The sequence below is a fragment of the Pristiophorus japonicus genome, chromosome 16 (assembly GCF_044704955.1).
Source record: "Pristiophorus japonicus isolate sPriJap1 chromosome 16, sPriJap1.hap1, whole genome shotgun sequence".
NCBI lineage: Eukaryota > Metazoa > Chordata > Chondrichthyes > Pristiophoridae > Pristiophorus > Pristiophorus japonicus.
In genome coordinates this window covers 131,147,237-131,171,177 of record NC_091992.1, presented here as the reverse complement: position 1 = coordinate 131,171,177, position 23,941 = coordinate 131,147,237, and the positions used below count along the sequence as shown (strand labels likewise).

The window sequence follows — 23,941 nt, the reverse complement described above, 5'->3', positions numbered from 1 at the left end:
AATTAGAGCGAGACCATTCAGGGGTGAGGTCACGAAGCACTTTTTCACACAAAAGGCAGTGGAAATCTGGAACTCTCTCCCCCAAAAAGCTGTTGAGGGGGGTGGCCAGTTGATAGATTTTTGTTAGACTGAGGATGTTAAGGGTTACAGAACTCGGCGGGTGGCTGGAGTTAAGATGCAGATTAGCCAATGGTCCAATTGAATGGCGGAATGGGCTCAAGGGGCTGAATGAACTATTCCAGTTCCTCTGGACTGAACCATCCGGGGTTTAAAAAAAATCTTCATTTAACATGCGTAGTCACCGCGCACGGCTGTATTTGTGGGGGTTTTGAGAGAGTGCATCGCTCTGCCCCCATTTACAATGGGCAGGGGTGAGCCCAGCCTCTAGTCGGCGAGCTGAGATTTGCTGTATTACACAGAGATCCCACCCTTGCTGCAATGGGTAGGAGGTCACATTCCCTGTGGGCCTTCGATGGCTCGCTGAAGGCCGGGTGGATCGCACTAAGGAACGCAGCTGACAAAGCAAGTTCATTGTCTTAGTTGTTGCTCATCAGTGACAGTTTCTTCATTCCATGGAGCAGTGGGAGTGTGTTGTCACTCCGGACCCCCATCTGACAATGGTCACTGCGGGGTGGGTTCCAGCCAGGCACTTTACCTTGCTTTGGTGGGGTGTGGGTGGGGGGGATACAGAATGATACCAGGACTTAAAGGGTTAGATTATGAGGCCAGGTTGCATAGACTTGAATTAGAGGATTTAAAGGGTGAGCTAATCGAAGTGAAAGGATTTGATAGGGGAGATACAGAGAAACTATTTCCTCTGGTGGTGGTGGTAGTTGGGCGGGAGGGGTGGGTGCGGAGTCCAGAACAAAGAGGCACAATCTTAAAATTAGAGCCTGCCCATTTAGGGGTGAAATCAGGAAGCACTTCTTCACACAAAGGGTGGTGAAAATCTGGAACTCTCTCCCTCAAGAGGCAGTGGATGCTGGGGGACAACTGAAATTTTCAAGACTGAGAACAATAGACTTTTGTTGGTAAGGGCTTTGAGAGATAACGGTGGGCAAATGGAGTCGAGGTCAGCCATGCTCCAGTGGAATGATAGAACAGGCTCGAGGAGCTGAATGGCCTCCACCTGTTGCTGTGTTGTTCTCTCCTGGCTGGAATTTGCAGGAGAAAGCTCTCCACATTGCCTGGCCATATGCAAGGCCAGAGCTGTCTCTTAAATGTTTGGAAGGCATAGAGGGGAGACACTCTGAAACACCTAAATTAAGGCCACTGGTTTTTGGGGGGGGGTGGTGGTACGGAGGAGGACAGGGGCTCCCTGAGTACTTTCTGAACCAGGTTTGACATTGCACTGGACGTACACACCACACGGTGGATAACCGAAGGGCTGTGAGACCGGCATCTCCAAGGCGTCTTGCTGAGTTTCACTCGGGAGTCGGGTCAGCTCAGGTCCGACTCTGGACTTAAACCGCCGGCGCAGTCAGTGCAAAGCTGACATTGCGTGATACAGACGCTACACTTGCAGTGTAAACACATGCCGAGAAAGGCAGAACTGAAGGTTACTTTATAACGTGTAAATATGAGCCTATGGTATAGAGAGGAACAGGTTGCTGCTGAACTCGAATGTTGTAGTTCGAGTGACGTTTAGCCGATGCACTAAAACACCCCACCCCACCGAACCTCGCCGCTTGCTATTGGCCCAGAAATCCCGGTCGGCTACTTCCCGCGGGCGATCGGGTAAAAAAGTTTAAAAAGATGCGCACCTACCTGTTCCTGCTGCGCCCACGCGAGTTCCCAGTCTTCAGGCCACCCCTGATTGGGCGTCGCAGCGCGTGCACGTCAGGACGTGCGCAGGACTGGAGCTGCAGTCACATGGCTCTGGCAGCCAATCAAGGTAAAGTATGTTCTCATTCATAATAATGGGAACTCCGTAAGTTGGAGTTCCCATTGTTATGAATGAGAAACCCCCTCCACCCAAACACACAAAACTCTAATAAAAAAAATACATCACATTTTTATTAATTTAAATTAGTTATTTATGTATTATAAAAAAAATATATTTTTCTGAGTTTTTAAGAAGTTTAAAAAATTATGGTTTAAATAAACTTATGGGAGTGGGGAGTGTTTCTAAACAATAAAGTGTGTTTTTTAAATTATATTTTAGAATGTTTTTGTGTATTTTAAAACTCTTGCGCCTGTACCGCAATCTTGCCCGTGTCCTCGCTCCCGATATACGGATCCAGTTTGACAGATCGGAAAAAACGGTTATCATCGCATGTGCATTGTGCGCTGAAAACCGGCTTTTGCGATGCCTTCCCGGGTCCGTACACACTCCGTACGGACCCAGAAGGCCGGAATTTCAGGGCCATTATCTTCATCTCTTTCTCTCTCTCTCTCTCTCTCTCTCTCTGTTATGTCAGCTGTGGCTCAGTGGGTAGCACTCTTGCCTCTGAGTCAGAAGGTTGTCGGTTCAAGTTCCACTCCAGAGATTTGAGCACGTAAGTCGACTGACACTTCAGTGCAGTACTGAGGGAATGCTGCACTGTCAGAGGTGCCACCTTTTGGATGAGATGTTAAACCAAGGCCCCGTCTGCTCTCTCAGGTGGATGTAAAAGATCCCATGGCACTATTTTGAAGAGCAGGGGAGTTATCCCCGGTGTCCTGGTCAATATTTATCCCTCAATCAACATCACGAAAACAGATTATCTGGTCATTATCACATTGCTGTTTGTGGGAGCTTGCTGTGCGCAAGTTTGCTGCCGCATTTCCCACATTACAACAATGACTACATTCCAAAAAATATTTCATTGGCTATAAAGTGCTTTGAGACATCTGGTGGTCCTGAAAGATGCTATATAAATGCAAGCCTTTCTTTCTTTCTGTTCCTGTTGATCGTGAAGGGCCAGAGCGTCCCCATCGTTGTTAGTGCGTATTCATAGCTGCTTCATTTGGGCCCCTGCCTGGCGGGACGATGCTGCCAGCCCACCTGTCCGCCCTCATATTCTAACCTGCAGCAGTAACCTCCTCCTCTGTGTCACTCCCGCAGGTTCAAAATGCTGAGCCAAGAAGAAGGAGAGTATTACAATGTCCCCATAATGGAGGATGACGGGGATTCCGAGCTCCGCCAGAAATTCGAGGTGAGAGCGACTACATGTGTGCGCTCCTTCCCCTCCCGTCACTGGTTTGTTGTCTTTAACCGGTGGATGCGCTTCATTGCTTTTTGGGTTTGTTTTACGGTGTGACGTTTAGGAAATGGTTTTCCAGGGCTTCACAGACTATGGGCGCTTATCTTTCAGACAACTGAACAATCGATGATCTTGATTTAATCACATTCACACAGGTTTGTAAAGGCTGAAAATAGAAATACACTGATGTTTGTGGAGAAAATAATAATAAATGCACGATATACTGTGCACTGTGGCAGCAGCCTCACATAGACATACACAGAAGTTACAACACGGACTCAGGCCATTCAGCCTAACCCATGACCATGATTACACTCCACACGAGCCTTCATACCCACATCTCTTTCATGGTGAGTTCACTATCTCAGTAGAGTTGTCTTGGGCGGGAAGGGGAAGAGACACAAAACCCGAACCTGGCACTTCCCTAGTGCGAGCTAGGGAGGGGTTAAATATGTCATACTAAGCATTATATATAAATATATACCACTTGAATGTAAACATCATACCAACCATTATAATCCGATTCATGCTAAGTAATACAACCTGACGATGTTCCATTAAAGGCTGCCTGGTTACTATGGACGGTGGGGAGTATCTCGGATATATCCACACCTGGTTACTATGGACCGTGGGGAGTATCTCGGACATATCCACACCTGGTTACTATGGACCGTGGGGAGTATCTCGGACATATCCACACCTGGTTACTATGGACCGTGGGGAATATCTCGGACATATCCACACCTGGTTACTATGGACCGTGGAGAGTATCTCGGACATATCCACACCTGGTTACTATGGACCGTGGGGAATATCTCGGACATATCCACACCTGGTTACTATGGACCGTGGGGAATATCTCGGACATATCCACACCTGGTTACTATGGACCGTGGGGAGTATCTCGGACATATCCACACCTGGTTACTATGGACCGTGGGGAGTATCTCGGACATATCCACACCTGGTTACTATGGACCGTGGGGAATATCTCGGACATATCCACACCTGGTTACTATGGACCGTGGGGAGTATCTCGGACATATCCACACTTGGTTACTATGGACCGATGGGAATATCTCGGATATATCTGCCCTGGTTACCATGGACAGTGGGGAGTACCTCGCTTAAGAAACTGTCTCTTTCTGTCTTAAATTTATTCAATGTCCCAGCTTCCACAGCTCTCTGAGGCATCGAATTCTTCGTCAATTACCTTAAATTTGTATCGTCTGGTTCTCGACCCTTCCCCGCCAATGGGAACAGTTTCTCTCTATCTACTCTGTCTAGACCCCTCATGATTTTGAACACCTCCATCAAATCTACTCTCAATCTTCTCTGCTCTGAGGAGAACAATCCCAGCTTCTCCAGTCGATTCATGTATCTGAAGTCTCTCATCCCGGGAGCCAATCTTGTAAATCTTTTCTGCACTGTCTCTAAGGTCTTCACATCCTAAAGTGCAGTGCCCAGAATTGGACACAATACTCTAATTGAGACCGAACCAGTGTTTTATAAAGGTTCATCATAACTTCCTTGCTTTTGTACTCTATGCCTCTATCTTTGAAGCCCAGTATCCCGTTTACTTTTTTAACCGCTTTCTCAACCTGCCCTGCCATCTTCAACGATTTGTGCACATAAAACCCCAGGTCTCTGTTCCTGCACCCCCTTTAGGATTGTACCCTTTAGTTTATATTGTCTTTCCTCGTTCTTCTTACTAAAATGCATAATTTCACTCTTTTCTGCGTTAAATTTCATCTGCCACATGCCCACCCATTTCACCAGCCTGTCTTGTGTCTTCTTCAAGTCTATCACTATTCTCCTAACTGTTCACTATACTTCCAAGTTTTGCGTCACCTGCAAATTTTTAAATTGTGCCCTGTACTCCCAAGTCCAAGTCATTTATAGCACAAAAAATAGTGGTCCGAGTACCGACCCCTGGGGAACACCACTTTATACCCTCCTCCAGTCTGAAAAACAACCGTTCAACACTACTCTGTTTTCTGTAACTTTGCAAATTTTTTATCCATGCTGCCACTGTCCCTTTTATTCCAAAGGCTTTAACTCTACTGGCAAGCCTATTATGTGGCACTTTATCATACGCCTTTTGGAAGTCCATGTACACCATGTCAACCGCATTGTCTTCATCAACCCTCTCTCTTACATCAAAATACTCGATCAAGTCAGTTAAACACAATTTGCCTTTAACAAATCCGTGCTGGCTTTCCTTAATTAATCCACACTTGTCCAAGTGACTGTTAATTTTGTCCCTGATTATAGTTTCTGAAAGCTTCCCCACAGCCGAGGTTAAACTGGTTAACCTGTCGTTGCTGGTTTATCCATACACCCTTTTTTGAACATGGGTGTAGCATGTGCAATTCTCCAGTCCTCTGGCACCAGCCCCGTATCCAAGGAGGATTGGAAGATTATGGCCAGTACCTCCACGATTTCCACCTTTACTTCCCTCAGCATCCGGGGATGCATCCCATCCGGTCCTGGTGACTTATCTACTTTAAATACAGCTAGCCTTTCTAGTACCTCCTCTTTATCAATTTTTAGCCCATCCAGTGTCTCAACTACGTCCTCTTTCACTATGACTTTGGCAGCATCTTCCTTGGTAAAGAGAGATGCAAAGTACTCATTTAGTACCTCAGCCATGCCCTCTGCCTCCATGCTATGTCAGGGGGTCAGGGGGAAGGGAGAGAAAACGTTAACAGTGTGGAATGGGCCTCCTCATTCAAAACTGTGCAGTACTTGTTTCTGGGAGAAGGTGGAGATTCGCTATTAAACTGTGCCTGTTGTTAATAAATCTCGCTTCAGTTGGCGACAGGTTTGCATTTGTGGCAAATAATCATTATTTCCCTTGGCCAATCTGTTAAACCCTTGCTCGGTGGGTGCGCCCTGAGAATCCTACTGATTTATCTGCAGTCTCATGTCAGGACAAACCACAGCTCCATCTCAGAGAGTGCAGTCTGAGCATGGTGAACAGTGATAAGAACATAAGAAATAGAAGCTGGAGTCGGCCATACGGCCCCTCGAGCCTGCTCCACCAATATATAAGATCATGGCTGATCATTGACCTCAACTCCACTTTCCCGCCCAATCTCCATAATCCCTTCATTCCCTTAGACTCCAAAAATCTATCTATTTCAGCCTTGAATATATTTCTTGATGTTTGTGTTGCACTTCCAGAGGGATGTGTGTAGTAATGAACCTCCTTTCCGCTAACTCTTGGCTTGCCTCTTGGTAATGCTGCCTCTATCCACTCGCTGTGATCAGTTGTGTTTTGCTGTTAACCTGGGATGTTTTTACCAAACCCTATCTTGTATCACTTATTCCTGTCACTTGCAGTAATTGTTGCTTTTTTTCTCACTCTCTCTTTCTCTCTCCCTCTTTCTCTTCTCAATTAACCTTGCAGTTCTCTCTCCCTTTCCTGTCTCTTCCAGGACCCTCCCATTAATAACCATCTCTTTAAGGTAGTCCTCTCTGGTTATTTTTCTTAACATCTTTATAGTGCCACAATGTAATGTTCATGCGAATAGGCAACATCCCAATCGGGAGAGCGTTGCAAGACAGTAAAACACTGGGGGGTCCAGATGGATTGTAATGGATCGTGAGCCCGAACGTTGGCCTAGTCAGCCCCTTGATGTGTCACTGCCTTAAAACGCACTCCAGTATGTGTCAATATGTCTCTTGTATACATGTCTGCTTCATCATTTTCTGTGCTCCAATGAAGTTTGCTTTGGAAACTGTTTGGTGATTAATTTTTAGCACGTGTTTGATTTTTTTTTTTCTGTTTGATTGTGCATGAGCGCAAAATTATTTTATTTGCGGGAGGGGAAAAAAAACAGGTTGAGGAATCAGGAAATAATGCTGAGGGACTTCCTGTGTTAAATGGTGACAAAGGAAACCTAAATCAAGCCTCAAAAAAACCTGATTGAAACTTTATCAGGACCTCAACTCGTGTTGTTTTTAAGATCCTTATCCCCCATCCCAACCTCTATCTCTCCTCTCTCTGCTGAATCAAGAACCAATCCCATCCATTTTCAATGCTTCAGGTGCCGAAAGTTTCAATCAGGTTTTTTTTTGAGGCTCCATTTTGGTTTCCTTCGTGCTGGTGGGGGGTGTGTGTGAAATGAGCTGAGTGGTCATTTGTCTTCCAACATTATGTCGTTCCTATATTCTTTGTGCAGTTCAGCATTGACAAATGATCATGATTTCTGATGCTCCTTAATTGCGTAGAATTAATAACTAGCTCGGATTGTCCTTAAAATAGGGATCAAACTCCTTATACAGAATTACGTAGAATGTCCAGCATAGAAACAGGCCATTCGGCCCAACTGTCTGCTGGTGTTTATGCTCCACACAAGCCTCCTCCCACCCCACTACATCTAACTTTATCACTATAACCTTGCATTCTTTTCTCCCTTATGTGTTTTTCCAGCTTCTTCTTAAATGCATCTCTGCTATTCATTTCAACCACTCCCCGTGGTAGCAAGTTCCACATTCTCACCACTCTGGATAAATCCTGAACTCGTTAATTGGATTTATTGGTGACTATTTCATATTTACGGCCCCTAGTTTTGGTCTCCTCCACAAATGGAAACATCTACCTTATCAAACCCCTTTTAAAGACCTCTATCAGTTCACCTCTCAGCCTTTTTCCAAGAGTAAAGACATCCCAGCCTGTTCAGTCTTTTCTGATAGGTTACACAGAATCCTATGTAATGTTAAGCCCCACTCCAAAATCTGGTCCCGTAATGCAGGGCTGACAATCCAACGCAGTCGTTGATATTGGACAAGTCCTTCACATTAGCTCTACGATTCTCAGTCACCAGTCAGCAGGTTATGCAAAGCATTGGCAAAACAGAAACCTGAGTAAAGCAGAAAACTGCCTCTGCCACATGGAGGGAGGGAGGGGGTGGGGTAAGTATGTGAAGGGACAGGCTGTGTTTGCCCTTCTACCCTAGTTTGCTGTCCTGTTGCCACTCCTGCTCCGAGTCACTGATTGTCTTCAGCCATCACTGAAGTGAATAAGTCGCGTCTCCAGCCAACACCAGGAAGAAGAGCTTTCAGGGAATCACCTGAAAGTGCAGGACTCAAACCAGGAAGGCTAGGTATTGGCTGCAGAATAAAGGTAGCCGGTGCAAAGCCTGCCAATAAAAATAAGCTCCGATAGCCCATTCTATCACCATCTTGTCAGCTATTTGAATCATTAAAAATGCCTTGCGTTGAGTCGCTCTCGTGTGTGTGTGTGTGTGTGTGTGTGTGTGTGTGTGTGTGCGTGTGCGTGTGTTTAAGCACCTTGTATTAACCACTTCAACCATCGGTCAGCTATGGCCTAGTGGATATCAGTGGTCCATTCAACTGGGTCACTGTGCATTGTATCCAAATCCATTCCGTTCTCACTCAGTGTCCACAGCGCCATGTATTTGCCAGCAGGGGACACTGGAGAAGCACCAGGAGCAGGAGCCCTGGCCGATACTTCCCTTCCCGTCCCTTCCCTAGTTTGGGGTTGCTGAAGCTATTTGCAGCACCCTGGCTGGACTGAAATGAGCTGACCCAACTCCAACCAGGCAGGTGGGGAGGAGAGGGGTCACTGGGATGTTCTGAGATCAAGCTAACCACTATTTCTTTTATATTAATTCTCGGGATGTGGCCGTCACTGGCAATTATTGTCCTTCAGAGGGTGGTGGTGAGCTGCCTTTTTGAACTGCTGTCTGTGTGGTGAAGGTGCTCCCACAGTGCTGTTAAGGAGGGAGTTCCAGGATTTTAACCCAGCGACGATGAAGGAACAGCGATATATTTCCGAGTCAACTTGGAGATGATGGTGTTCGCATGCACCTGCTGCCTTGTCCTTCTTAGTGGTGGGGGGTCGCAGGTGTGAAGAGGCCTTGCGAGTTGCTGCAGTGCATCTTGTAGACGGTACACACTGGAGCCATGGTGCGCCAGTGGTGGAGGGAGTGAATGTTTAAGGTGGTAGATGGGCTGTCGCTCAAGCGGGCCGCTTTGTCCTGGATGGTATCGAGCTTCTTAAGTGTTGCTGGAGCTGCACACATCCAGGCAAGTGGAGAGTATCCCATCAAACTCCTGACTTGTGCCTTGTAGATGGTGGAAAGTGTTTGGGGAGTGAGTCACTCGCTGCAGAATATCCAGCCTCTGACCTGCTCTTGCAGCCAAAACAAGATTTAGTACACTGCTCGCTAGAAGCTGTAGGCTAAATATGAGGTGATTCTCCCTGCAGGGAATTCCCTGAACTTGGTTCTTCACCAAACACCACCCTATACCACACCCTGTACTCACCCTATACACACTCCAGATTAACCATACACCACCCCATACTCACCCTATACACACTCCAGATTAACCATACACCACCCCAGACGACTTTACATTCACCTTACATTCACACTACACCCCCTCATACGCCCCACACACAAACCGTCAGCGTGTTATGTACTCTTAAGTTCACCATTCGTTAATAATTACAAAAAAACCTAGACTTTGGATTCAGTGACTCACCAACATTTAGTGAAGGGGAGTGAATGTAATATTATTGGGCTGTTTGCCCTGAGGTTGGGCAGCAGATAGTGCAGGCACTAACCATCATTTTCCCAAACTGTTTTCAAACAGGAATTGTCCCAAAGGACAGCAGAATGACAAATGTTATATCACTGCTCAAAAAATGGAGAGGGAAAATCAGGAAACTATAGGCCAAGTTAGTCTTACCTCGGTAGCATTAAACTAAGAGCCCATAGTACAGGATGACGATCGTGAACATGTAGAACGGCAATGGATTGTAATGGGCAAGCCTTGCCTGACGAACTGAATATTTTGAGGCAATTGCAGAGTCTACAGATATGGGAAAGGTGGTGGATGTTGTATATTTGCAGTATCAGAAGCTTGATTATGTACCATGCTAAGAGACTTGTTGAGAAAATGAAGGCATTAAGGGAATATAGCCGCATGGATAGAAAGATAGCTTGGGAACAGAACACGTGTAAGACTCCTTGCTGTGGATTATCTTCCATTGCAGGGGACATGTGAATAGACACTCGCTCGCTCTGTTCCAATGTCTGTACATCTTCCAGCATTAATGGTGAAAATAAGAAATGGCTTGCCTATTTATCGCATTCACTCACATCCTTAGTGTCCCAAAGTGCTACACAGAATTACTTTTGACATGTTATTACTTCTGTTATGTAGACAATCACTGCAGCCAATGTCACGGCAGCAAGGTCCAACAAACAGCAGAATAGCAAGTTAAACTGTTTCGGTTGAGGGATGAATGTTGACAAGGGCACAAGTACTCTCTGCTCTTGGAATATTGCCACAGGATCACTTGTGTGAACAGGCTAACTGGATTCAGTTTGACATCTTCAAACACCGGATCTCTGTCGATGTAACAGCAACAACTTGCATTTATACATCCTGTCTGGCGTAAAAATAAAAAAGGGAAGGTGGCTCAACCGTGGCTATCTAGGGAAATCAGGGATAGTATTAAAGCCAAGGAAGTGGCATACAAATTGGCCAGAAATAGCAGCGAACCTGGGGACTGGGAGAAATTTAGAACTCAGCAGAGGAGGACAAAGGGTTTGATTAGGGCAGGGAAAATAGAGTACGAGAGGAAGCTTGCAGGGAACATTAAGGCGGATTGCAAAAGTTTCTATAGATATGTAAAGAGAAAAAGGTTAGTAAAGACAAACGTAGGTCCCCTGCAGTCAGAATCAGGGGAAGTCATAACGGGGAACAAAGAAATGGCAGACCAATTGAACAAGTACTTTGGTTCAGTATTCACTAAGGAGGACACAAACAACCTTCCGGATATAAAAGGGGTCAGAGGGTCTAGTAAGAAGGAGGAACTAAGGGAAATCCTTATTAGTCGGGAAATTGTGTTGGGGAAATTGATGGGATTGAAGGCCGATAAATCCCCAGGGCCTGATGGACTGCATCCCAGAGTACTTAAGGAGGTGGCCTTGGAAATAGCGGATGCATTGACAGTCATTTTCCAACATTCCATAGACCCTGGATCAGTTCCTATGGAGTGGAGGGTAGCCAATGTAACCCCACTTTTTAAAAAAGGAGGGAGAGAGAAAACAGGGAATTATAGACCGGTCAGCCTGACATCGGTAGTGGGTAAAATGATGGAATCAATTATTAAGGATGTCATAGCAGCGCATTTGGAAAGAGGTGACCCGATAGGTCCAAGTCAGCATGGATTTGTGAAAGGGAAATCATGCTTGACAAATCTTCTGGAATTTTTTGAGGATGTTTCCAGTAGAGTGGACAAGGGAGAACCAGTTGATGTGGTGTATTTGGACTTTCAGAAGGCGTTAGACAAGGTCCCACACAAGAAATTAATGTGCAAAGTTAAAGCACATGGGATTGGGGGTAGTGTGCTGACATGGATTGAGAACTGGTTGGCAGACAGGAAGCAGAGAGTAGGAGTAAATGGGTACTTTTCAGAATGGCAGGCAGTGACTAGTGGGGTACCGCAAGGTTCTGTGCTGGGGCCCCAGCTGTTTGCATTGTACATTAATGATTTAGACGAGGGGATTAAATGTAGTATCTACAAATTTGTGGATGACATTAAGTTGGGTGGCACTGTGAGCTGCGAGGAGGATGCTATGAGGCTGCAGAGTGATTTGGATAGGTTAGGTAAGTGGGCAAATGCACGGCAGATGAAGTATAATGTGGATAAGTGTGAGGTTATCCACTTTGGTGGTAAAAACAGAGAGACAGACTATTATCTGAATGATGACAGATTAGAAAAAGGGGAGGTGCAACGAGACCTGGGTGTCATGGTACATCAGTCATTGAAGGTTGACATGCAGGTACAGCAGGCGGTTAAGAAAGCAAATGGCATGTTGGCCTTCATATCGAGGGGATTTGAGTACAGGGCAGGGAGGTGTTACTACAGTTGTACAGGGCCTTGGTGAGGCCACACCTGGAGTATTGTGTACAGTTTTGGTCTCCTAACTTGAGGAAGGACATTCTTGCTATTGAGGGAGTGCAGCGAAGGTTCACCAGACTGATTCCCGGGATGGCAGGACTGACCTATCAAGAAAGACTGGATCAACTGGGCTTGTATTCACTGGAGTTCAGAAGAATGAGAGGGGATCTCAAAGAAACGTTTAAAATTCTGACGGGTTTAGACAGGTTAGATGCAGGAAGAATGTTCCCAATGTTGGGGAAGTCCAGAACCAGGGGTCACAGTCTAAGGATAAGAGGTAAGCCATTTAGGACCGAGATGAGGTGAAACTTCTTCACCCAGAGAGTGGTGAACCTGTGGAATTCTCTACCACAGGAAGTTGTTGAGGCCAATTCACTAAATATATTCAAAAAGGAGTTGGATGTCGTCCTTACTACTCGGGGGATCAAGGGGTATGGCGAGAAAGCAGGAATGCGGTACTGAAGTTGCATGTTCAGCCATGAACTCATTGAATGGCGGTGCAGGCTCGAAGGGCCGAATGGCCTACTCCTGCACCTATTTCCTATGTTCCTATGTCTATAGCGCCATTAACAGAGTAAAACATTCCAAAACACTCACAGGAGCGATTATCAAACAAAATTTTGACACCGTGCCACATGAGATATTAGGACAGGGAAGACGTGGGTTTTAAGGAGCGTCTTAAAAAAGGAGAGAGGTGTAAGGGCGAAGAGGTTTCGGAAGGTAATTCCAGAGCTTTTGGCCCAGGCAGCTGAAGGCATTGCTGCCGATGGTGGAGCGATTAAAACCAGGGAGGCGCAAGAGGCCAGAATTTAAGGAACGCATCGCTAAGTACCGTAGTAAAGTGTCAGGCTCGAGTAGGGCTTGAACCCAGAACCTTCTGATACAGAGACATGAGTGCTATCAACTGAGCCAAACTGACACTGTTGGTAAACCCTTGGGGGTTAATTTGGAACTCTGTTTATTGAACTGAGCAGCTCTTGCAGCCCTGTTCACTGATGTGCATTCTGCAGTGGCCTCATTGTGTCGCCTCTCCTAGTTAACAGACCCAATTTTTTTAAAAGCTTGTTTTGTTCAGTAAGCAGAGATTAGCAGAGTCACTTTGGGCCAATAAGATGGATTGGAGGAGACTGAGCGAGACAGAACAGTTCCTTATTAACAGCCGAGCTTGTTGTGCACCATCCTGCCAATTCTCTGATGCCGACTATTCTTGGCATTTTCCACAAATTGTTTACCTGAGAACATTTGTCCCTCCCCCGAGACGATGGTGCTCTTTATTTGACAGCGTGTAGTGTAGCTTGAATTATGATGTGTACGAAGCAGCAACAAACTGGTACCACCAGGTGGCAGCATGAGAACACACGATTAAACATGTCTGTTGAATTTAGACTCTGAACTTCTGACCATTAAGTTCAGGTATGATGCTTAGCACACTCGCATTACGTTCCTGTGTGCACTGTTTTCACTCAGGCACTAACCCATGCCTGTGTGAAAATAGTGAACACAAAAACATAGTGCAGACACGTTCATTCTTACCTGACCGTTGCTGGTGCTAGGGTGCAGTGAGTCACTACTGTACAAACTGACTGATTTAAAATATAGTCTTAACTGAATGAAAGAGCTTTCATTTGTCAAAGTTAATTTCAGGCTGCAAAGCCCATTTGCAGCTCCAACGCGTTGTGCACTGTGGGAGATGCTGCATTTGTCCTCAACACCTCATCTAGCCCCTCCCCCCCCCCAGGTTAAAGAGGGGTCAAATCAGCCAGGGTTCTCACCCCAAGCATTATCCCCCTGACCCCCCCTCCCTCCCCGGCATATCAGGCAAGGGCAGGTTCCAGCTGGGCTGCGATGCTCCTCGTATTCGAACAGCCTGCTAACATGCAGAGCTGCCAGAGGAGCTATTGCTCAAACGTCTGCCGAGGAGGAGGAGAAAAAGCTGGGAAATAATGTTCTATTCAGCAGTAAATTAGCCTGATTCACTGGATTCTAGACTGTGGAGGGATAAATGTGTCCTTGTGGATGCTGGTTGAGGACAGGATTGGACCTGGCTGTGATATCTCCCCCCAGCCCCTTCCCCACTATGGAAAAGACTTGGCTTAAAAAGTCTTCAGTGCAGTTAAAGTGTGTCTAACCAGATACATCATTTGTAATGATACAGGTTCAAATCTCTCCAACCACAGACTATCAGGTGGCTCTCCCTCCTGCACTCTGTTTATTCTTGGTAGTCTGTCGTATCCAACAAAGACGTTGTTGTGTCTTCAAGTGGCTGTATAGGCCAATCCTGGATGCACACAGTCTCTTGCACGTCGGACAAGGGAAGTTCGATGTGCCTGATGCTGACAGTACTGCCACCTGATGTCGTCTATCTGTAGTGCCCCGCAGGGTGTTGACATCGGCTTTCTTCGAAGGTCTGTCCTCGTGAGCGTTCGCCACTGGATTTTATTAGCTGCTGTATTCTCGAGGTCCTTTGGTCGGATACCAGAGTACTGGAGGTTCGCCTCGATGCGCTCTTTGTAGCACTTGCGGGGGAGCCCCTGATGTCTTTGACCTGTACAGAATATTACACTATACAGAATATTAAACCGTGCAGAATACCTGATTATTCTCATTTAAGTGAGAAAGACTTGCCAAGTAAACTTGCTAATTAGTGTCAAGCTGATGTAATGCACAAGACTGCTGGGATTTCAGGAAAAATAACTCTGCTCATTCACTTGAGTCTGATTTTTGATTGTTAAAAAGGCCCAGTCTAATTTGTGCTTCAAGGACCAAGTACAGAATATGATCATTAACAACGGGACACAGTTGAGTTTTGTTTTTTAATCAACATTTTTCGAACTTCTTTTTTCTTTGTACAAAAAGTCTTTGTAGAATAAAGTCCCTGACATCAGGCTCCCCGTGGGGGGCCCTCTCTTAGGGAGTGCTGTAGAGAGGGGAGATGCAAAACTGTAGTTACCCCCGGGTAAGTCCAGGCACTCGGCATTCATGTATCCATACTCCAGTGGGTCGAAGGCACCATAAGGTGGAAATGTTTGAAACGCTCTGCAAATAACATTGTCCTGCTGATATGGTCCAACAGTTCAGCACTTTTTTTGTTGTTGAAATTTTGGAGAATGGACTGTTGAACGTAATTTAATCGATAAATAGGATGGAGGTGTTTGCTTGTAGGAGGCAGTTCCCCTGCACTATCATGGTTAGGTGGAAGTTACAGACATGCAGCTCAAAATAATTGTCATTTCTGGGTTTTGCGAGCTTCCACTGCTCCAGGGAGCTCGGCGATTTGAAGAGAGACATTTGCTATCTACTCCTTCTCAAAAACCTCCCAAGTGCTGTAATCTCTGTATCATGGCCATGAGTTACGTTTAACCTATGGGGTGCTGATGACTGGCTGGGAGGATTATTGATCCTGTCAGCGTGAAGCAGTTGAACAGCACTATTTTTTAAAACAAATGGCAGAAAGGTGTAAGTAAACATAGAAACATAGAAAATAGGTGCAGGAGTAGAACTTCGAGCCTGCACCACCATTCGATAAGATCATGGCTGATCATTCCCTCAGTACCCCTTTCCTGCTTTCTCTCCATACTCCTTGACCCCTTTAGCCGTAAGGGCCATATCTAACTCCCTCTTGAATATATCCAATGAACTGGCATCAACAACTCTCTGCGGCAGGGAATTCCACAGGTTAACAACTCCCTGAGTGAAGAAGTTCCTCCTCATCTCAGTCCTAAATGGTCTACCCCTTATCCTTAGACTGTGTCCCCTGGTTCTGGACTTCCCCAACATCGGGAACAATCTACCCGCATCTAACCTGTCCCGTCCCGTCAGAATCTTGTATGTTTCTATGAGATCCCCTCTCATCCTTCTAAACTCCAATATATAAAGGCCCAGTTGATCCAGTCTCTCTTCATATATCAGTCTGGCCATCCTGGGAATCAGTCTGGTGAACCTTCGCTGCACTCCCTCAGTAGCAAGAACGTCCTTTCTCAAAATAGGAGACCAAAATTGAAACCAATATTCCAGGTGAGGCCTCACCAAGGCCCTGTACAACTGCAGTAAGACCTCCCTGCTCCTATACTCAAATCCCCTAGCTATGAAGGCCAACATACCATTTGCCGCCTTTACTGTCTGCTGTACCTGTATGCCAACTTTCAATGACTGATGTACCATGACACCCAGGTCTCGTTGCAACTCCCCTTTTCCTAATCTGCCACCATTCAGATAATGTTCTGTCTTTGCGTTTTTGCCCCGAAAGTGGATAACCTCACATTTATCCACATTATACTGCATCTGCCATGCATTTGCCCACTCACCTAACCTGTCCAAGTCACCCTGCAGCCTCTTAGCGTCCCCCTCACAGCTCACACCGCCACCCAGTTTAGTGTCATCTGCAAACTTGGACATATTACACTCAATTCCTTCATCCAAATCATTAATGTATATTGTAAATAGCTGAGGTCCCAGCACTGAGCCCTGCGGCACTCCACTAGTCACTGGCTGCCATTCTGAAAAGGACCCATTTATCCCGACTCTCTGCTTCCTGTCTGCCAACCAGTTCTCTATCCACGTCAGTACATTACCCCCAATACCATGCGCTTTGATTTTGCACACCAATCTCTTGTGTAGGACCTTGTCAAAAGCCTTTTGAAAGTCCAAATACACCACATCCACTGGTTCTCCCTTGTCCACTCTACTAGTTACATCCTCAAAAAATTCCAGAAGATTTGTCAAGCATGAATTTCCCCTTCATAGATCCATGCTGACTTGGACCGATCCTGTCACTGCTTTCCAAATGCGCTGCTATTTCATCCTTATTAATTGATTCCAACATTTTCCCCACCACTGATGTCAGGCTAACTGGTCTATAATTACCCGCTTTCTTTCTCCCTCCCTTTTTAAAAAGTGGTGTTACATTAGCTACCGATCCCGAATTGATAGACTGTTGGAAAATGATCACCAATGCATCCACTATTTCTAGGGAATCTTCCTTAAGTACTCTGGGATGCAGACTATCAGGCCCTGGGGATTTATCGGACTTCAATCCCATCAATTTCCCTAACACAATTTCCTGCCTAATAAGGATATCCTTCAGTTCCTCCTTCTCACTGGACCCTCAGTCTCCTAGTACTTTCGGTAGGTTATTTGTGTCTTCCTTCGTGAAGACGGAACCAAAGTATTTGTTCAGTTGGTCTGCCATTTCTTTGTTCCCCATTATAAATTCACCTGAATCTGACTGCAAGGGACTACATTTGTCTTCACTAATCTTTTTCTCTTCACATATCTATAGAAGCTTTTGCAGTCAGTTTTTATGTTCCCGGCAAGCTTCTTCTCGTACTCTATTTTCCCCCTCTTAATTAAACCCTTTGTCCTCCTCTGCTGAATTCTAAATTTTTCCCAGTCTTCAGGTTTGCTGCTTTTTCTGGCCAATTTATATGCTTCTTCCTTGGATTTAACACTATCCTTAATTTCCCTTGTTAGCCACAGTTGAGCCACCTTCCCCGTTTTATTTTTACTCCAGACAGGGCTGTACAATTGCTGAAGTTCATCCATGTGATCTTTCGATGTTTGCCATTGCCTATCCACCGTCAACCCTTTAAGTATCATTTGCCAGTCTACTCTAGCCAATTCACGCCTCAAACCATCGAAGGTACCTTTCCTGAAGTTCAGGACCCTAGTTTCTGAATTAACTGTGTCACTCTCCATCTTAATAAAGAATTCTACCATGTTATGGTCACTCTTCCCCAAGGGGTCTCGCACAACAAGATTGCTAATTAGTCCTTTCTCATTACACATCACCCAGTCTAGGATGGCCAGCTCCCTGGTTGGTTCATTGACATATTGGTCAAGAAAACCATCCCTAATACACTCCAGGAAATCCTCCTCCACCGCATTGCTACCAGTTTGGTTCGCCCAATCAATATGTAGATTAAAGTCACCCATGATAACTGCTGTACCTTTATTGCATGCATCCCTTATTTCTTGTTAGATGCTGTCCCCAACCTTTCTACTACTGTTTGGTAGTCTGTACACAACTCCCACTAGCGTTTTCTGCCCTTTGGTATTCCGCAGCTCCACCCATACCGATTCCACATCATCCAAGCTAATGTCCTTTCTTACTATTGCATTAATTTCCTCTTTAACCAGCCTCCTTTTCCTTTCTGTCTATCCTTCCTAAATGTTGAATACCCCTGGATGTTGAGTTCCCAGCCTTGGTCGCCCTGGAGCCATGTCTCCGTGATGCCATTTACATCATACCCATTAACTGCTATCTGCGCAGTTAATTTGTTTTCCTTATTCTGAATACTCTTCGTATTGAGGCACAGAGCCTTCAGGCTTGCCTTTCTAACACACTTTGCCCCTTTAGAATTTGGCTGTAATGTGACCCTTTTTGCTTTTTGCCTTAGGTTTCCCTGCCCTCCACTTTTACTTTTCATCTTTCTATATTTTGCTTCTGCCCTCAAGTAAGCAAGGGGATATTAAAGACGATGATTCCTTGTACTTTTGCACTGCAGTACTGAGGGAGCGCTGCAATGTCAGAGTTGTCGTCTTTTGGATGATTCATAAAACCGAGGCCCCGTCTGCTCTCTCAGGTGGATGTAAAAGATCCCATGGCACAATTTCGAAGAAGAGCAGGAGAGCTTTCTCCAATGTCCTGGCCAATATTTATCCCTTAATCAACATAACAAAAACAGATTATCTGGTTATCACATTTCTGTTTGTGGAATCTTGCTGTGTGCAAATTGGCTGCTGCATTTCCTACATTATAACAGTGACTGGTAGACAACCTTTGTTTTACGGACGTTTAGTACAAGGCCCATGCTCTCATATGCCTTGGTGAAGGTGTTGACGATGGCTTGGAATTCAGCTTCCGAGTGTGCGCAGACGCAGGCGTCATCTGCGTACTCTAGTTCAATGACGGAGGATGGGACGACCTTAGGTTTGGCCTGAAGGCGGTGGAGGTTGAACAGATTCCCGTTTGTTCTGTAATTTAGCTTCACTCCAGCGGGGGGAGCTTGCTGAGGGTGAGATGGAGCATTGCAGCAAGAAAGATCGAGAAGAGAGTTGGTGCGATGACACAGCCCTGCTTTTGACCCCAGTCTGAAAGTGGCCCCACAGCACTGCCCCCTGGTTATCAAAATCCACGACGAGGCCTTGGACAATGTGGACCATTTTCCATACCTCGGGAGCCTACTGTCAACAAGGACAGACATCGATGACGAGGTCCAACACCGCCTTCAGTGTGCCAGCCTTCGGTCGCCTGAGGAAGAGAGTGCTTGAAGGCCAGGACCTCAAACCTGGCACCAAGATCATGGTCTACAGAGCAGTAATGATACCCGCCCTCCTATATGGCTCAGAGACATGGACTGTGTACAGCAGGCACCTCAAAACATTGGAGAAGTACCACCAACGCTGCCTCCACAAGATCCTGAAAATCCATTGGCAGGATAGGCGCACCAACATCAGTGTCCTTGCTCAGGCCAAACATTCCCAGCATCGAAGGACTGACCACACTCGGCCAGCTCCGCTGGACGGGCCGCATTGTCCGCATGCCTGACACAAGACTCCCAAAACAAGCGCTCTACTCGGAGCTCCGACACGGCAAGCGAGCCCCAGGTGGGCAGAGGAAACGCTTCAAGAACACCCTCAAAGCCTCCTTGAAAAAATGTAACATCCCCACCGGCACCTGGGAATCCCCGGCCCAAGACCACCCAAAGTGGAGGAAAAGCAACCGGGAAGGCGCTGAACACCGCGAGTCTCTTCACCGAGAGCAAGCTGAAGCCAAGCGTTGACAGCGGAAGGAGCACCGAGCACCCCACCCACCCGTCCCTTCGACCACCGTCTGCCCCACCTGTGACAGAGACTGTAGGTCCCACATTGCACTCTTCAGTCACCTGAGAACTCATTTTTAGTGTGGAAGCAAGCCATCCTTGACTCCGAGGGACTGCCTATTGATGACGATGAGTGACTACACTTCATTGACTGTGAAGGGATTTGTGATGTCCTGAAATTGTGAAAGGCGCTATATAAATGCAAGTTTTTTTACTGTTCCGCCCTTCTCACCTCTCCCTTAAATTCCCTGTTGTCTACCACGCCCCCCCCCCCAAAAGTCCTATCTCAAAGTATCTTTTCCTTCCTCCCTCGACCTCTGCACTAAGTGAATCCTCAACCTCAGTGATTTGAATCTCTATCTCAGATCCCCTTGCCCTATATTTTCTGAATTCACTGCCTTTCTGTTCTCCCTAAACCTCTCCCTCTGTATAAACTCTCCTACCCATATTCACAGCCCCCCCTCCCCCCCCCCAAATGTGCCATTTCCCATGGCCTCTCTTCTCCCATTCATTGATCACAGACAAGGCCATCTGTGATCACTTCCTTGTAACCCTTACTGCCCACATCCCCTACCTCCTTCCAACCCCAATTCCTTCAGCATATGTCCCTGGTCTCTCCGAAGACACTTATAACTGCACTTTCAAACTGTTAACTCCTCGCCTAGCCTTTGGCCCTCCTTTCATCACAGTACTTCTGCAGTTGTCGATCTGTCCACCTCACCCTCCCCTCCACCTCTACAGCAAGGGGCGCAAATTGTGAGCATATCTGGCACACAACTGGTCACACCATCCATCGCCAGATCTGGCTGGAATGCATCAAGTGCTCTCATGTCTTACTCTCCTCTGCCAAAGCTGACCACAACATCAGGAACATCCTGGAGAAAGTTAACCCCCAGCTTCCATTCTCCACTACCATCCATCTCCTTAAACCCCTCTTCCCTTGGCCCCTCCACACTCACCTCCAACAATAAGTGCCAAGAGCTCATGGACTTCTTTGTCCCTAAGACTGAGACCCTTTCTCTTGCTCACCAAGCCACACTTCCCCTTCATCAGCATGACGTGCTATCCATGCAACTTACCTAGGTCACAGTGAACGTGTACAGAAATTGACACGAAGATAAACCAGAGACAGATAACATTAAATTGTCAACTTTTGCCTGGGCACAATGTTAATCATTCTGGGCACCAATAAGTTTCAGTTCTTTTAGTTGGCCACTCAACCAGTGAATGCCCTCTGACCTCACACCCCAGCCAGACTCTTCCACCTCACTGTGGCTTTGCACTAACATTTTTTTTAAAAAACCTCCTTGTTGTAGCCAAGCATTCCCAGACAATATTACAAGTGGTGAGAGATTAGATGAGAAATTCATTGGAATTGAATTTGTTGTTGATTTTACCCCGTATGAGACATTGCACAGCCTGGCACTAAAGTATTAGCCACCCAGAATCTGGTTTGATACTAGCAGTTAGCCACCCGGAAACACTGCCTCTGATAGACCCTGGAGACTTTATACCGTGCTAACGTGAACATTTACTATGTGAGATATTTCAAAACATTTTTTTATCTTGGATTTAGTTTAACAACTTGCAGTTACATAGTTATACTGTTCTCTTGTCATCCAAGACATCATACCAGGCAAAACTAGATGACTAAAACACAGACTGCTTGGGGTAAATCACGAACCAGTGTAGTATCAAGCTGCACAGATCACAAGGGGCCCGGTTAATTCTGGTCTGTGCTGAATTAGCTGGCAGAATTGGCCGCAGGGTCCCTGGATTAAGGTACAGGGAAACCAACCAGGGTTCCTGCTCCCCATCCCTATTCAGTGATCCCAGCTTCCGAGTGTGTGCATATGATTACTGGGTGAGGGCAGGATCAGGCTCAGCGGTGATGCTCTCTGCAGTCACATAGCCTGCTGGCACTCACTATCTGGGCCCTTGTACTCAAACAAGGTACTGGAGGGCCTCCTATCATGCATGCAGCTGTGCCCTGCCAGGGTTGGTGCCTTCGGGAGAGATGGGGAGGGAAGCAGAAAATAAAAGGAAAGAATGTCACTGAACTTGTCGCATCGGATCCAGTGAGATCATGTTAGTGATGTGGAAAGACAGTCTACCAGTAAGTACAAAGTGCTGTTAGCCTGTGTGAACCGATTGTGACTATTGCTCGAATACATTACTGCATGTGCTTCAGTATAAGGACCAAGTGCTGGAGTCCTCCACCATCCAGTACCATTGAAACTATGTCATTTTTTCCCCCTTTATATTCCCTCTAGAAAGCCAAACTCGGTCCAGCTGGGAAAAAGGTGATTGAGAGGAAAAAGAGTTTGCCATCGAACAACTTGGATCATGTGAATTTGTCAGACTTCAACTTCTTAATGGTGTTGGGCAAAGGAAGTTTCGGAAAGGTAAGCCAGAAGGAAATGGCCCTTTTTAAAAAAAAAAGAGAGGTTTCTCTGGATGGTAAAAGGGAGAAATTTTACATCGGATATATACGACCTGGGGAGACCCAGCAGGTTCCTGAGGAAGCAGCCACCCTTAACAACTTGCATTTATGTAGCATTATATTGTAAAATATCGCGAGGCACTTCACAATTTGGAGCCACATAAGGAGATATTAGTACTTCAAAAAAGCTTGGTCAAAGAGGTTGGATTTAAGGAGCATCTTAAAGGAGAGCGAGGTTTAGGAAGGTAAATCCAGAGCTTAGGGCCCCAGAGAGTGGAATCACGGCTGCTGCCCTGAACAGTTTGTCAAGAAGTTAACCACTTAGAACTACCTGTATTATGATGTGGGGCAGGTCCAGTCACAGCTCACAAATAGAGAATGGCAATTTGGGTAAAGTACCAAACAGAAGCCCATGATTGTTGATAGATACCAGCATGAGAGTTACAACCCTCAGATGTTGAGAGGTAAAGGAGGAAAGTTCGAGAGAAAATTGAAGGAAAGAGAAAAGGGAAACTCTAAGGTAGATCTATGTTCTCTAGATGCTTTAACTTATGTTTCTAATATGTATTTACTTTCTTCTCCTTTAACATGTAAAAGAAAGAACTTGGCATTTACTCAGAGCTTTTCACAACCTCAGGACGTCCCAAACACTTTACAGCCAATGAAGTACTTTTTGAAGTGTAGTCACTGCTGTACTGTAGGAAACGCAGCAGCCAATTTGTGCACAGCAAGCTCCCACAAACAGCAATGTAATAATGATCAGATCATCTGTTTTTAGTGAGGTTGATTGAGAGATAAATATTGGCCAGGAATAACCGGGAATAACTCCCCTGCTCTTCTTCGAAATAATGCCATGGGATCTTTTATGTCCACCTGAGAGAGCAGACGTCTCCTCAGTTTGTCTCCTCCGACAGTGCAGTGTTCCCTCAGCACTGCACTAGATTGTCAGCCTAGATTATATGCCCAAGACTCGAACTTGCATTGCACCACAGTACAGCTACAGCCTTTTGACTCACGGTCGAGAGTGCTACCCAGAGCCACGGTTGACATCACCAATCTCTGCTGGATATATAGCCCCCTTTACACGATAGTGCCCCCCCTCCCTCCGAGTGAAAACACTTTCACGCCCCGTAATTGCCCCTTCGGAGGCACTAACGGGAGTCGCACAACAGGGGAATTTCACCCCCATTATTTTTAAAATGTGCCTAGATTTTGCTGCTCACAATGACACTAACCCTTGTCCCCCGACTAAACAGACCTGTGGCTATTACTGGAATAGCCTCCCGCTCCTCCGTAGTCCCCTAGAGTTGCCTGTAACTGCAGATAATCATCTGTGAGTTCATTCTTTTGCAAAGTAATAACATGTTTTTAAAAATTATGTCTAAGGTCGTCAGTTGCTCCACATTGTTTTGGTTACCATGGCAATGTGTCTCACCCACTGCGTGACTCACAGCTCAGTCGTGTGCAGAACTGTAACTTAACCTTTGAATTACTTCTCACAACCTCATCGAAACATCGCTTCCCCAGGGACCAGCGATGCTTATAC

General features: G+C 46.0%; 1 protein-coding gene across 5 annotated transcripts in view; it reads left to right on the top strand.

Annotated features, from left to right (window-relative positions):
- The window catches only part of LOC139226835 (protein kinase C alpha type), a 542,945-nt gene that overhangs the window by 360,631 nt on the left and 158,373 nt on the right, over positions 1-23,941 (top strand). For all 5 annotated transcript variants that reach the window (XM_070857892.1, XM_070857891.1, XM_070857893.1 and 2 more), the window contains exons 8-9: positions 3,047-3,137; positions 22,226-22,357. In XM_070857892.1, coding sequence (XP_070713993.1) covers positions 3,047-3,137; positions 22,226-22,357 — 223 coding nt within the window. The remainder of the gene's footprint in view (positions 1-3,046; positions 3,138-22,225; positions 22,358-23,941) is intronic.